The sequence below is a fragment of the Cannabis sativa genome, chromosome 1 (genome assembly GCF_029168945.1).
Source record: "Cannabis sativa cultivar Pink pepper isolate KNU-18-1 chromosome 1, ASM2916894v1, whole genome shotgun sequence".
NCBI lineage: Eukaryota > Viridiplantae > Streptophyta > Magnoliopsida > Rosales > Cannabaceae > Cannabis > Cannabis sativa.
The window spans coordinates 47,893,779-47,905,505 of record NC_083601.1 but is presented as its reverse complement, the minus strand read 5'-3'; the positions used below and the strand labels follow the sequence as shown (position 1 = coordinate 47,905,505).

Genomic DNA, 11,727 nt, shown 5'->3' with positions numbered 1-11,727 from the left:
AAATATAAAGAATCCGACGCATGAGTTAATATAAATATGTGAGGTAAAATTGAAAAATAGAATTTTAATAAGGTATTTTAAAGAGTAGAGTGGAAAAGTTGTTGAGAGTGGGCTTGTAGGCAATTTTAGTTATAGTAGATATTCTATTAATTTTTAAACTTTTTTAAACAATTTATTATGTCGAAAATAATATTCAAACAACCATGTGCAATTGATTATTTTAACATTCTAAATTATTCATAATATTTTGAGAAGATGTTTGTTATAACTACACTATAAAAATATTAAAATATAATTTCTCTAGATATTGAAAAAGAAATAGTGTTTATTATATGAGCAATCTTATTATATAGATAGGACTTATAATAATAAATTTTATGTTGTACCCTTTTACAATATATAGTAGTGTTACAATTAAAATCATTAGAGGCTATGATCACTTTGATTAAATAATAATTGGCTTGAATTATATTAAGAGAAACTTAATAACAAAAATACATAGATAAATAATTAAGTTCCCACTAAATTTAGCTTAAAATTAATGCAAAAAGTGTCATTAAAATCATTATATCTAAAGTGAATAGTAGAGTTAAAAATAAGTTATACTAAGAAAAGTTCACTCATATATTCGAAAATGCAATAATTTTTACAATTTATTTATTTTATTTTCAATTTCTAAAATATATTTTTAAATTTAAACTTTTTTAGATCATTAAAAAAAAAAAGTTGCCAAAACTAAATAAATAGGCCAAAAAAATCCTAAAATTCCTATTATGTCCTCTTCCCGTACTTTGCCAAAGCCCAACCCTTCTCTCTCTCTAAGCTCTTTTCTCTCTCACAAAATCTACTCTTTCTCTCTCTTCGACCGCCTCATTCTCTCTCTCTCTCTCTCTCTCTCTCTCTCTCTCTCTCTCTCTCCGCTTTCTCACACTGTATCGATTCCGTAATTCTGATTTGGGAATGCTGTGACCCTTGCCTTTTCTCCCTCCTTCGCTGATGACCTAGCATCTCCGGTGCCGGACACCTTCGCCGGCCTTCCGCTTCGGGTTAAGATTCATTATTTTATAATAAAATAAATAAGAAAAATACAAGTCTCTGTGATTCGGTGGATTTCTCTAGGGTTTTTGTGGCTGGTTGCTTCTTTCGATTTCGATTGAGGTAATAGAAGTTCGTGAAATTCTAGGGTATTGTTTCTTCGGTTGAGGCGTCGACGCCATGGCTCCGGGGCGTAGACGCGGAGCGAACAAGGCCAAGGCTAAGGGCCAGTTGAGTCTCGGTGATCTTGTTCTCGCCAAGGTCAAGGGGTTCCCCTTTTGGCCTGCCAAGGTGTGCCTTTTTTATATTTATTGTTTCTCTACCATTTTTCTTTTTTCTTTTTAAATTTCTTACTTTAATCCATTTACTTCCATGAATTTTTAATTATATTTGATGGGATTTTCTTTCGGCATCATAGCTCATTCTTTTCCAATGGTTCAGTAGTTTAGTGTTTATTTATCTAATTTTGTATTTTACAAAGAAAAAAAAATGCTTTCTTCAGTTTATGTCGCTCTCTCTTATTTATTATTTTAATATTTTTAATTGGATTAAATGGGGGAAATATTAGGTCTATGGTTTTGGAAATCTCATGTATTAGTGGACTTAGGTTTCGGAGTAGAGTATTACTGGGCACTCGCTGTGTACTAGTCTGAATCTATGATACTTTTCGATTACATTTATAATTTTGTTTGTTTGTTCATTTACTTACTGTTGCAATTTGGGTTCTTTCCACTGTTGGTTGCTTTTCAAATACATATTTTTTGTTTATACTTTACGATTTTAAGGTGCATTTATGTTGGACTAATGTTGGATTCTTTTATATTTTGGATAAAGTTTGTTTTTGTGTTTGATCAAACATGTCCTATTAGGCTGTGATATTGAGTGGATCAATTCTGTTGAGTTCGTATTGCCTCATATCGTTTTGAGGTAGACATATTGGTTTTGGATTTCAGATTAGCAGGCCTGAGGATTGGAAGAAACCTCCTGACCCAAAGAAATACTTTGTTCAATTTTTTGGAACGGAGGAGATGTAAGTGGTTTACCAGTTTTTCATTTATTATCTCATTAGTTAGTGTGTAATGAGACACTGAAGTAACAGTGTTATCTATGTATCTAGTACACTTAATCTTTAAGAGCAAGCAAAACAATTTTTGTGGTAGTGGTATAGATGATAACAGTAAATTTTGTGCTTATTTAACCCCAAGGGATGGTCTAGTGGTAGGGGGAGTGTTGGAAAGTGCTGGTAGGCATTTGTTTTGACGTTCTATTCCCCAGACTGCCGGAAGCAAAAAATTTCCAACAAAATTGAAAAAAAAAACAGTATATTTGGTGCCTATTTTATTCTTTGCATTTTGGCAATGTTTTGTGTAAATGCTCTTATACTTGAGTTCTTAGTTTCTGTCTTCTTGGAATTTATATATGGTTTTCTGCTTGATTATTTTGATTATGGGTACAGGGTAGTAAGTATCTTGTACTCTAATAATACAAGCACTGATGTTTTTTGTTTAAATAAATAATAATAAATTTTATGATAGTAAATAGCATGGTGTAAATTCTCTTGTTTCATCTTTTTATGTTAAAGTTGCATTGGATAGTGCGTGAGTTCTCTTACTAATGATTGTGTATTTTCTTCAATAATTTTCTAGTGGTTGTTGTGTACATATTTTAGGTTTAGTACTACTTTGTGCTTAGTTGGTTGAATTAATAAGTTATGTTAGCTCCTTCCATTTTTTGTGCTTTGTTGCCATTGCCATTCATTCTTAACTCGTCTGTTGTATACTCGCAATTCTACAATACGTTACGTTCTTACTTTTATCACTGCTGTTACTTGTTTCCTCTTCAGAGCATTTGTTGCACCTGCCGATATTCAAGCATTTACTAGCGAAACAAAGAATAAATTATCTGCTCGGTGCCAAGGTAAAGCAAAGCACTTTGCCCAAGCTGTGAAAGAAATCTGTGAGGAATTTGATGAGTTGCAGAAAAAAAAATCAAGTAATTTGACGGATGATAGTGAAAGATTGGAACCTGGAAGTGAGGCTCCATCAGTTGATGGGGCTGATGATAATGATGTTGAGGGTGACTTAAAGGATGGGACTGGTATCATAGGGTCTGATGGAGAAGCTGTGAATGAGGAAGTAGATGATTCTTGCTCTAAGTTGGAGCGATGTTCACAGAGACGAGGTGAAAAGGACTGTGAGGATGTACAGCCCTCTGCTGGTGGTGGTACGAGTGATGTCCTGTCACCTGTAAAATCTTCTGAGACTAAAGGTAAAATGAGTGATGCTATATTGTCACCTGTAAAATCTTCTGAGACGAAAGGTAAAATGAGTGATGCTATAGAACCAAAGATGGAGATGGTTTTGAAAGCTGCTTCAGATAGTTCACCTCACCTGGAGGGAGTTTCTGGTTCTGGACAGAAACCGTTATCAAATGGTCACAAGTTGAAAAAGATGACATCTGGATCAAAGAGGAGTGAAGTTGGTGGTGTTGAAGTACATAAAAACAAAAATGCTTCTAGTTCCAGACGAAAGGAAACTCCTGAAGATAAAGCAGATTCTGATGTGTGTGGTGAAAAAAAGGCAAAAGTCTTCTCAAAATCAAAAAGTCATTTAAAGGTTCCAAATGATGTGCGCCGCCCTGGTGGGGACTCCAAGGAACATATCGAGGACAAAGTTCATGGAAGAACAAAGAAGGGCCCTCTTAGTGTGGCAACAAATGAAGTTTTGCATCCTGCAAAAAAGTCGAAGCATTTCGATTCAAGAGATGATTCATCAACAGGAACATTCTCTAAAACCAAAAAATCTTTTTCTACTAGTCCTATTGTCATGGATAGTAAGACAGTTATAAAATCAGATTTGAAAAAATCAACTTCATTAGTGAAAGCAGAAAATCACGTCACATCAAAATCTCAAAATGCATCTGGTGATGAAACTGTGTTGCCTCCGACAAAGCGACGTCGCCGAGCATTGGAGGCTATGTCTGAATCTGATATTAAGATGGAAAAAGATGTTGCTGTTAAGAATGATGTGTCGAGTTCTAATAATGTTAAAGCTGTGGTAACTCAGTCACAGAAAAAGAGGAGGGCTGTTTGCCTTTATGACGATGAAGATGATGAGCCTAAAACTCCTGTTCATGGAGGATCCGCCACAATTATTAAAGCTCCTTCAAATGTTTCAGATGATATCAAGAGTTTTGATGTGAAAATTGAAAAATGTGAAAAAACTCTAGACCATGGTAAGGATTCTACTGAACATTTGGAAAGTCTTACAAAAGAGTCCTCTAAATTGAATGGATCTTCATCACCTGACAAATTACAAGCTGATGTTAAGGAGCATGCTAGCCATCAAAGTAATGAAAATGGGGCTGAAGTCCATCCTCGTAGCGATGAAAAGCAGGTTGAAAAGGAAGAGAAATCAGAATCTGAGGCATTGTCGTCCAAGGAGTTAAAACCAATTTTGATATCTCCTAAAAAATCCCCACACATGAATTCTGCTATCAAACCAGGAGATGAACATATTAAAGCAACAAAACCCAAGACTAAAGTCTCTAGTTCTGCTAGTGCGAAAAAGGTGTCTAGCAAGGGCCCTGTTTCAGCTAAGGACAGTTCTCAAAATCATGTAACAATTCAAAGAAGTAAGCCTGCTTCCTCTACAGAAAGGTCCAAACCTACACAGAAACCACATTCTCGGATCAATGATGTTGCTGTGAGAGAAAAGTCAACAGAGCCTGGTCAAAGGTGTGCATGCTTGAACCTCTTTCTTTTTCTCCATCATTTCCTTCCCTCTAATTTTATTATATTTTGTTGTTTCCCATTAAATTTTGGTGCCAATATCAGAGTGGAAGCTGGCAGAGAAGACCGAAGTAGTTTGATGATTGGTTCTAGGACACCGGACTCTGAAAAGTCTATGAAGCATCTTATTGCAGTTGCACAAGCTAAGAGGAAGCAAGCCCACTCACAAAGCTTTTCTTTTGGCATTTCCGCTTCTGCTTTTCCCACTGGTGATTTCCAGGGAAGGAGCCCAAGTCCTACTGCGGTTCAACATTTTTTGTCGGGAAGTGGCAATTCTATGATGGTTGATATCCAAGGATCCGCTGCTTTAGGTTCTCCACCAACCAATGTTCATGAGTCTGCTTCACAAAGTCAGCATGATGTTGAAGAACTTGAGGAGCAAAGAGCTAGTTCTGGAAATAGGGTTGTTGGAAACTCACTAAGTGGTGGCACTGAGGCGGCTGTCGCTCGTGACGCTTTTGAAGGAATGATAGAGACTTTGTCTAGGACTAAAGAAAGCATTGGACGTGCAACTCGTCTTGCCATTGATTGTGCGAAGTATGGTATTGCTAATGAGGTAGGCTTCATATTATGTACTATCTCTTTTGATTATTTGGTGTATTTGAATTGGATTGTACAGAAACATTTCATAGATTTGGAGGAATCATGGGTGGGCGGGGCTTTAGTCTGTGGCTGTGATAAATATATATTTTGCAGCTGGTAATATCCTCTGTTTGTTTCCTAATACATGTTCTCTGTGGCAATTCATGCTCTCCTATGATTATTCACACATATAATTTTAGTTGGATTTGCTGATACAAGAAACAACTTTTAGGTTATTGAGATGTTATAATCTGGGGTCACACAATACACCAAATAATTACTTCTTTTGGAATTTTGTGAAGTGCAGAAGGGCAATTGGCCTCTTACAGTTATTTGATAGAGAATCATATGGAAGCGATTGTAATTTCTAACTCAAAATAATACTTTTTAAGTCTGATTGAGGTGTTATTTTTCTTTTATTATTTGTAGGTTGTGGAAGTACTTATTCGAAAATTGGAAGCTGAGCCCAGTTATCATCGTAAAGTAGACTTGTTTTTCCTTGTGGATTCCATAACCCAATGCTCTCACACCCAAAAAGGTATACAATTAATAGTTCACCTTTATATTTTTTCACGAGGTGATTCAGCTTGGAGTTTGAGAAATGTTTCTACACATCATTTTATTATTGCTAATTATTAAAATATTATGTAGGTATTGCTGGAGCTTCATATATTCCTACAGTTCAAGCAGCATTGCCTCGTTTGCTTGGTGCTGCTGCTCCAGCTGGTACTGGAGCTCGTGAAAATCGTCGTCAGTGTCTTAAGGTAATTGTCCTTTACTTAAAGATTTGGCGGGCAGTTGTAAATATGCATTAAGTCATTTTGTTAACCAGGTTTTACGACTGTGGCTTGAGAGGAAAATTTTTTCTGAGACACTGCTTCGGCGTTACATAGATGACATTGGAGTTCCAAATGAAGATACAACTGTTGGATTTACCTTAAGACGGCCATCTCGAGCTGAGCGTGCTGTTGATGATCCAATTAGAGAAATGGAAGGCATGCTTGTTGATGAGTATGGCAGGTCTGAAATTAAATTTTTTCTCATGGTTTGGTATTATTTATATGTATCTCGATGTCTTTTGTCTGCTATTTAAAATTTCTCTTTATAATGTTGTCTCCCTTTATCTATGCACTTCCTTTATTATTCCTTGATAATATAATGTTTAAAGTAGGTTTTGATAAGAAACATTTATGCTGTTTGAACACTGTTCATTGTCCATTCACAAATCCCCTACCTAACCATTTGTGCTATTCTTGAGTTGCTAGTGTTGCAACATTATGGAACATGGACCATGCTTTCATGCTTCGAAAATCAAACAATTTGATTGCGCACTGTTTATGCTTTTTGCACATAGTAGAATGCTATTTAAACATCATGGTTAGAGTTGTGGCTTTCTTTATGTGAATAAAACTCATGTGAATAAGCTACTGATTTAACGACTTTATTTTGAACATGTTGTGTCATTATATTTTGCAGGATGTTCGTTGATGTAATTTGGCACCCATTTATATCTGACTTATTTTGCATGTGTTTCAGTAATGCCACATTTCAGCTGCCTGGGTTTTTACCATGTCATGTATTTGAAGATGATGAAGAGGAAGAGGATCAACCAAGTACTTTTAAGGAAAATGGTCAACAGGAACCCACCCGTGTTTCTGGAGAGGTGGAAACATGTGCGGTCACTCCAAATGACAGGCGCCATTGCATCTTGGAGGATGTTGATGGTGAACTTGAAATGGAAGATGTCTCTGGACCCCCAAAGGATGAAAAAACATCACTGGTTTGTAATTCTTTTGAAACAGACACATTGCCGGTTTGTACTTCTTTTGAAACAGACACACAAAACCTTATGTTTGACAGAGTTGCAGAATCTGCTCCAAGCATTTCTTCTGAGTTGCCTCCTCTCCCAGAGGGTTCTCCACCACTTCCTCTTGATTCTCCTCCCCCACCTCCACCTTTGCCTCCATCACCACCACCACCTCCACCCCCATCATCTCCATCTCCACCACCGCCACCCCCACCTCCTCCACCTTCTGAACCACCTCCTCCTCCTTTGCCACCTTCTTGTCCCCCACCAATGATGGTTTCTCAGCCTTCACTATTACCACAACAGATGCTGCCACCTCAATCATCCGTACATTCTTCACCACAGTTGCCATTTCAACCTCCTGCGCCTCATGAATTCAGTGGTGCAGTTACTGTAAGGCTTCTGGCCCATTGTATTTTCTTATATAATAGCATTTGGCTGCAACCTTTTTGACAGTGTCTTTTTATGCAGGGAAACCAACTTATACCAAGGGCTGGGAACACTCCTCATGGGGGTCCTGCAGATGGTTCTGTTAAAAGTGAGATGTTTGCACAGCAGCCACATTGCTATGTTCCTACAGGTGTGTGTGGCCCACGAGATCCTTCTGGATTTAATCCTTCAAGGCAACTGGAACATGGACATAATGATATGTATCTAAACCCACAAGTTTCTCAACCAAACCAACAATATCCACAAAGTACTACCCCTTACATACAAAGACCTATGCATCCTGTGCCACCTCAAAATCCTTCGGGCCATTTTTCTTATTCAAAGCCTGCAATTCAGCAGCATCCTCAGCATTCCTACCACCATCCTTACCCTTTGCCATCCCATCCCGATGGTCGAAGGCCATTTGTTGCTGATGAACAATGGAGGATGCCTTCTGGTGAGTTTAAGTCAGATAGTCAGCGTGGTGTATGGGTTAATGGAGGGATGACACATTCAGGACCACCCTTTGGCCAGGAAGGTATGGACTTCCATTCTCGTGGCAAGTTTGATATGTATATCAGAGAGACTCATCGATAGTAGTTGAGAAAATTTATGTTTAGATGCCTGTATTTTCATTCATCACATTGGCTGGTGTATGCGACTGACACTTGTTTTAAAAACATCTCAGATCAACATAATACTCATAGTTTTGATCACAATTGTGTTTAAATGTGGATTGCGCAAAATTTATGCATGTATTATGCGGTGTTATGTGGTGTGAAGGAAATTGAAATGCTTCTACTTGTATAAATGTCATGTTTGCTGTGTGGGGAAAAGTTATTATTATGTCGTAGTGTATAACTTTCTTTGAGTAGAAACTTAACTTTTATACATGGCCAGAAAAACTAAAATTACAAAATTAATTAAAGAGGAAATTTTATTGCCTTTGAAGCCCAAAGAGAAGTTAGAAACATGCATTTCCTTCCAACCAAATGGTCCATAAAGTTCTATGTGTTTTATGTAACTGATGTTATCTTAGACTTGCCAAAATCAATATGTCTTCTCAATTGTTAATTCCTTGCATTTTTCATGAAAAACCCAAGTAAACTCTGCTTCAATCAACTTATTACATATTTTCAACACGTAGGTATTTGTACAAATGTTTTGACAGGTGTGTCGTTGCAGGTTATTATCGACCACCCTTCGAAAGGCCACCCACAAATAATTTGAGTTTTCAACATCCTGCTCCCAGTACTGTACCAACTGGTGCTCCAATTTCAGGTAACTTTGAGCTTGATGTAATGGTGTTGAATTAACTGCTCTGTTTATGTTGCCGCGAACCAAAAGAACAAAAAAATCAGAGATAATAAAAACATACTTACACACACACACACACATATATTTATTAATTTCACCTTAATGTTATTTGTTTTGCAGGTCACAGCGTCCCGCAGATGTTGCCTAGTAGACCAGATATGTCGGCTCTTAATTGTTGGAGGCCAGCTTAAGGTGGTGAACCATTAACATTTTCTTGTAAATTCTTCTGTGAATAAATAACATCTCATGTTACAATTGAAGAAATGTTTGGAACTTCAACAATCATGTTCTTTATTTGTTTAAACTTCGAAATATTCATACCGGGGTTTGACTTAACGTTTCAATATTATTGTAATGTTTTATTGATTCTTACAACAAAATACTATTGATCACACATTTACTGTCAAGTCACACAGCACATTTGATGCTTTTTTCATTTCTCTTTGCTGATAAGTTTGGCATTTCTTTTCCAATTGTTTCAGTGCTGTTGATTGAAGAACAAAGGGTAAAGCGGTTTTCACATTATGTTTGGCGTTGAGGTAACTTGTGTACAAAGTCCAACCACAATTTGAAGGCAGCATTGAGAAATGGAGGCCCTTGGCAGGATTGTGTATATTGTAATTTTTCCTGACAAATGTATCCCGAGAACATTTGCTTCCAAGTGTAGGCTCATGTTTCTGACTTGGTTAGTACACCTGTTTCTCTATTAATGTAATTCCTACTTTTAAATCGAGTAGGAATTAATTTTAGGCAATTGATATGAGCTTTGTCAAATTTAGCTGCTATTTATCAACTTTAATCAATAATTCTTCAAATGCATATCCCTGATTTTCCTTATTTTTTGGCGGTTATGGATTGAGAAATGAGCGTACTTCTGAACCTTATACCTTTTGGCTTGTATAGGCACAAATGGTTATTAGGTGGTGATAGATTGTCAACTTCTGCTGCTGAATCTTTTTCATTAATCTTGAGTAACTTTTTCATAAAAAGAGATTATATTGGAATGTTTTTCTGGTTAATTGATGTGGTCTGTTTTTAGTTTGTTTTGGGTAATCCTAAGTCATTTGATCTTGTGTTTTCTTGCTGTTTATCAATAGATAGTTTGTGCTTATCTTATTCTTAGATTGAGCTAACATTAATTTTTGTCTATAGATAGTTTGTGCATTAAACTAACATTAATTTTTGGTATGAGCTCTATTCTGGATATGACTTTTCATCTTTCTGAACATATTCTTGATTACTGCATATCGTCTTAACTGAACAAAATTTCTGCAATAATAAACCCAATTCTGCAAATTACTTATTAGTTTAGCGGCCAAAAATTATCAGGGGACTTTTCTTATTTGCTTTTGACCTAAGATTTGTGTCTTTTGCTTTCGAAAATTTTGGAAGTTTTTTTTGGACCATGCAAGAGTGGAATACTTCGATTGTTGATTCAAATTGTTGTGAGTTACCATTGGAGATTTGGCTGGAACTGGGAAACAGAGTTTTGATAGAACTGTAGTTTAAAATGTGATGATTGGTGCTTACTTACAGTTATTGAAACATGTTTTACTTTTTTTTAGGCCGAAGGAGGCGTTAGTTTCGGAAAATAAGAGAACTTCACTGGTGTTGTTGCAGGTTTTGGCATAAAGGATTTAACCAATTTTGATGTTATTATTGTGGTACACTTACAAAGTTAGGGTTCTACTTAGCAGATAAGACTGCTTCATAAATTTGAGGTAAATATTTTTAATTTTTACATGATCTCTCTTCATCAGAGGACAAAGGTCGTTATTTTTTTTTTGTTAGTCAGTCGAGTACAGTTTAAATGCCAACGTTATATGTTTCCTTGTAAAGTTATGTCAAATATTTTAGTTTTTAGTGGTTTTTCATTTATCTATACAACACCATTATTATGTATTATTATTCATGATTTATTACCCATAATCCAGGATTTTCCTCAAATAATTTGTGTTTGTTACTGAATTGCTACCATAGTTTAACACATCTGAGATTATTTTATTATATAATTTCACGTTTGATGATTTGCATTAGCAGCATTATTATTTTATTTTTATTTTTCGTCGAGAAATAATTTAACTAGATTAAAATGCCAATTGAGAGTTGAGACAATGAATCCCTTTGTAAATTTAAGTTTTTCTTTTTCTTTTCTCCCACCCATGGCCAAAAGAATAGAATGAAACCCAACAAAAAATGTGTTGCTTTTCTTGAATTTTTGTTTTTATTCACTAATGCTTTGATTCCATTTTCTGTCTTCTATATTCCACATATATTTATATATGAATTCGAAGAACATATACATACCGTTTTGGGAGACAAAAGAAAAAGAAAGAAAAGAAAAAAAAGTGGGACCATGCATTGCAACTTAACCTCAATTCTTCTTCAGCCTGGATGATGATAATGATATAGTATAAAACTATATTATATGATTGGTTTCGGTCCCTCACTCACTAAAACGGGTAAAAATCTCTTTTCAACTTCACAATAAAAAAACATGAGATCCACCTGAAAATCATACTTTGTTGTTTTTTTGTTTGAGTACTTTAAAATGTCCTTAAGGCAGAAAGTTGGCATTTTGACTTTTCATATACCTTGTATTTTCTTTGGACAATAACATGAAAACAAATGACATTATTAAGAATTTGGCATTTTCTCTTGCACCAATTTTAAGCTAAATTAAGATGTTGCATATGATCAATTAAGCAAATTTTGTAGAAGAAAGCATTAAGCGATTATATTATGCTACAACATATTAATATTATTA

At 35.7% G+C, this 11,727-nt stretch overlaps 1 protein-coding gene across 3 annotated transcripts; it reads left to right on the top strand.

The window, feature by feature from the left end:
- Window positions 1-750: 750 nt before the first annotated feature.
- LOC115707995 (ENHANCER OF AG-4 protein 2) lies at window positions 751-10,937 on the top strand. 3 transcript variants are annotated; one of them, XR_009688719.1, is made up of 13 exons: window positions 751-1,326; window positions 1,989-2,065; window positions 2,879-4,771; window positions 4,871-5,381; window positions 5,837-5,945; window positions 6,059-6,171; window positions 6,240-6,427; window positions 6,944-7,607; window positions 7,686-8,181; window positions 8,829-8,924; window positions 9,081-9,152; window positions 9,443-9,645; window positions 10,581-10,937. XR_009688719.1 is itself a non-coding variant. In XM_030636136.2 (12 exons), the coding sequence occupies exons 1-11, from the start codon at window positions 1,216-1,218 to the stop codon at window positions 9,149-9,151; spliced, it is 4,329 nt and encodes a 1,442-aa protein (XP_030491996.2). In that variant the 5' UTR covers window positions 784-1,215; the 3' UTR covers window position 9,152; window positions 9,443-10,937. The 3 variants fall into 3 exon arrangements, 1 of the variants encoding a protein (XP_030491996.2); XR_009688718.1 differs by having other exon boundaries at window positions 784-1,326; window positions 10,526-10,937; XM_030636136.2 differs by having other exon boundaries at window positions 784-1,326; window positions 9,443-10,937.
- Window positions 10,938-11,727: the final 790 nt, after the last annotated feature.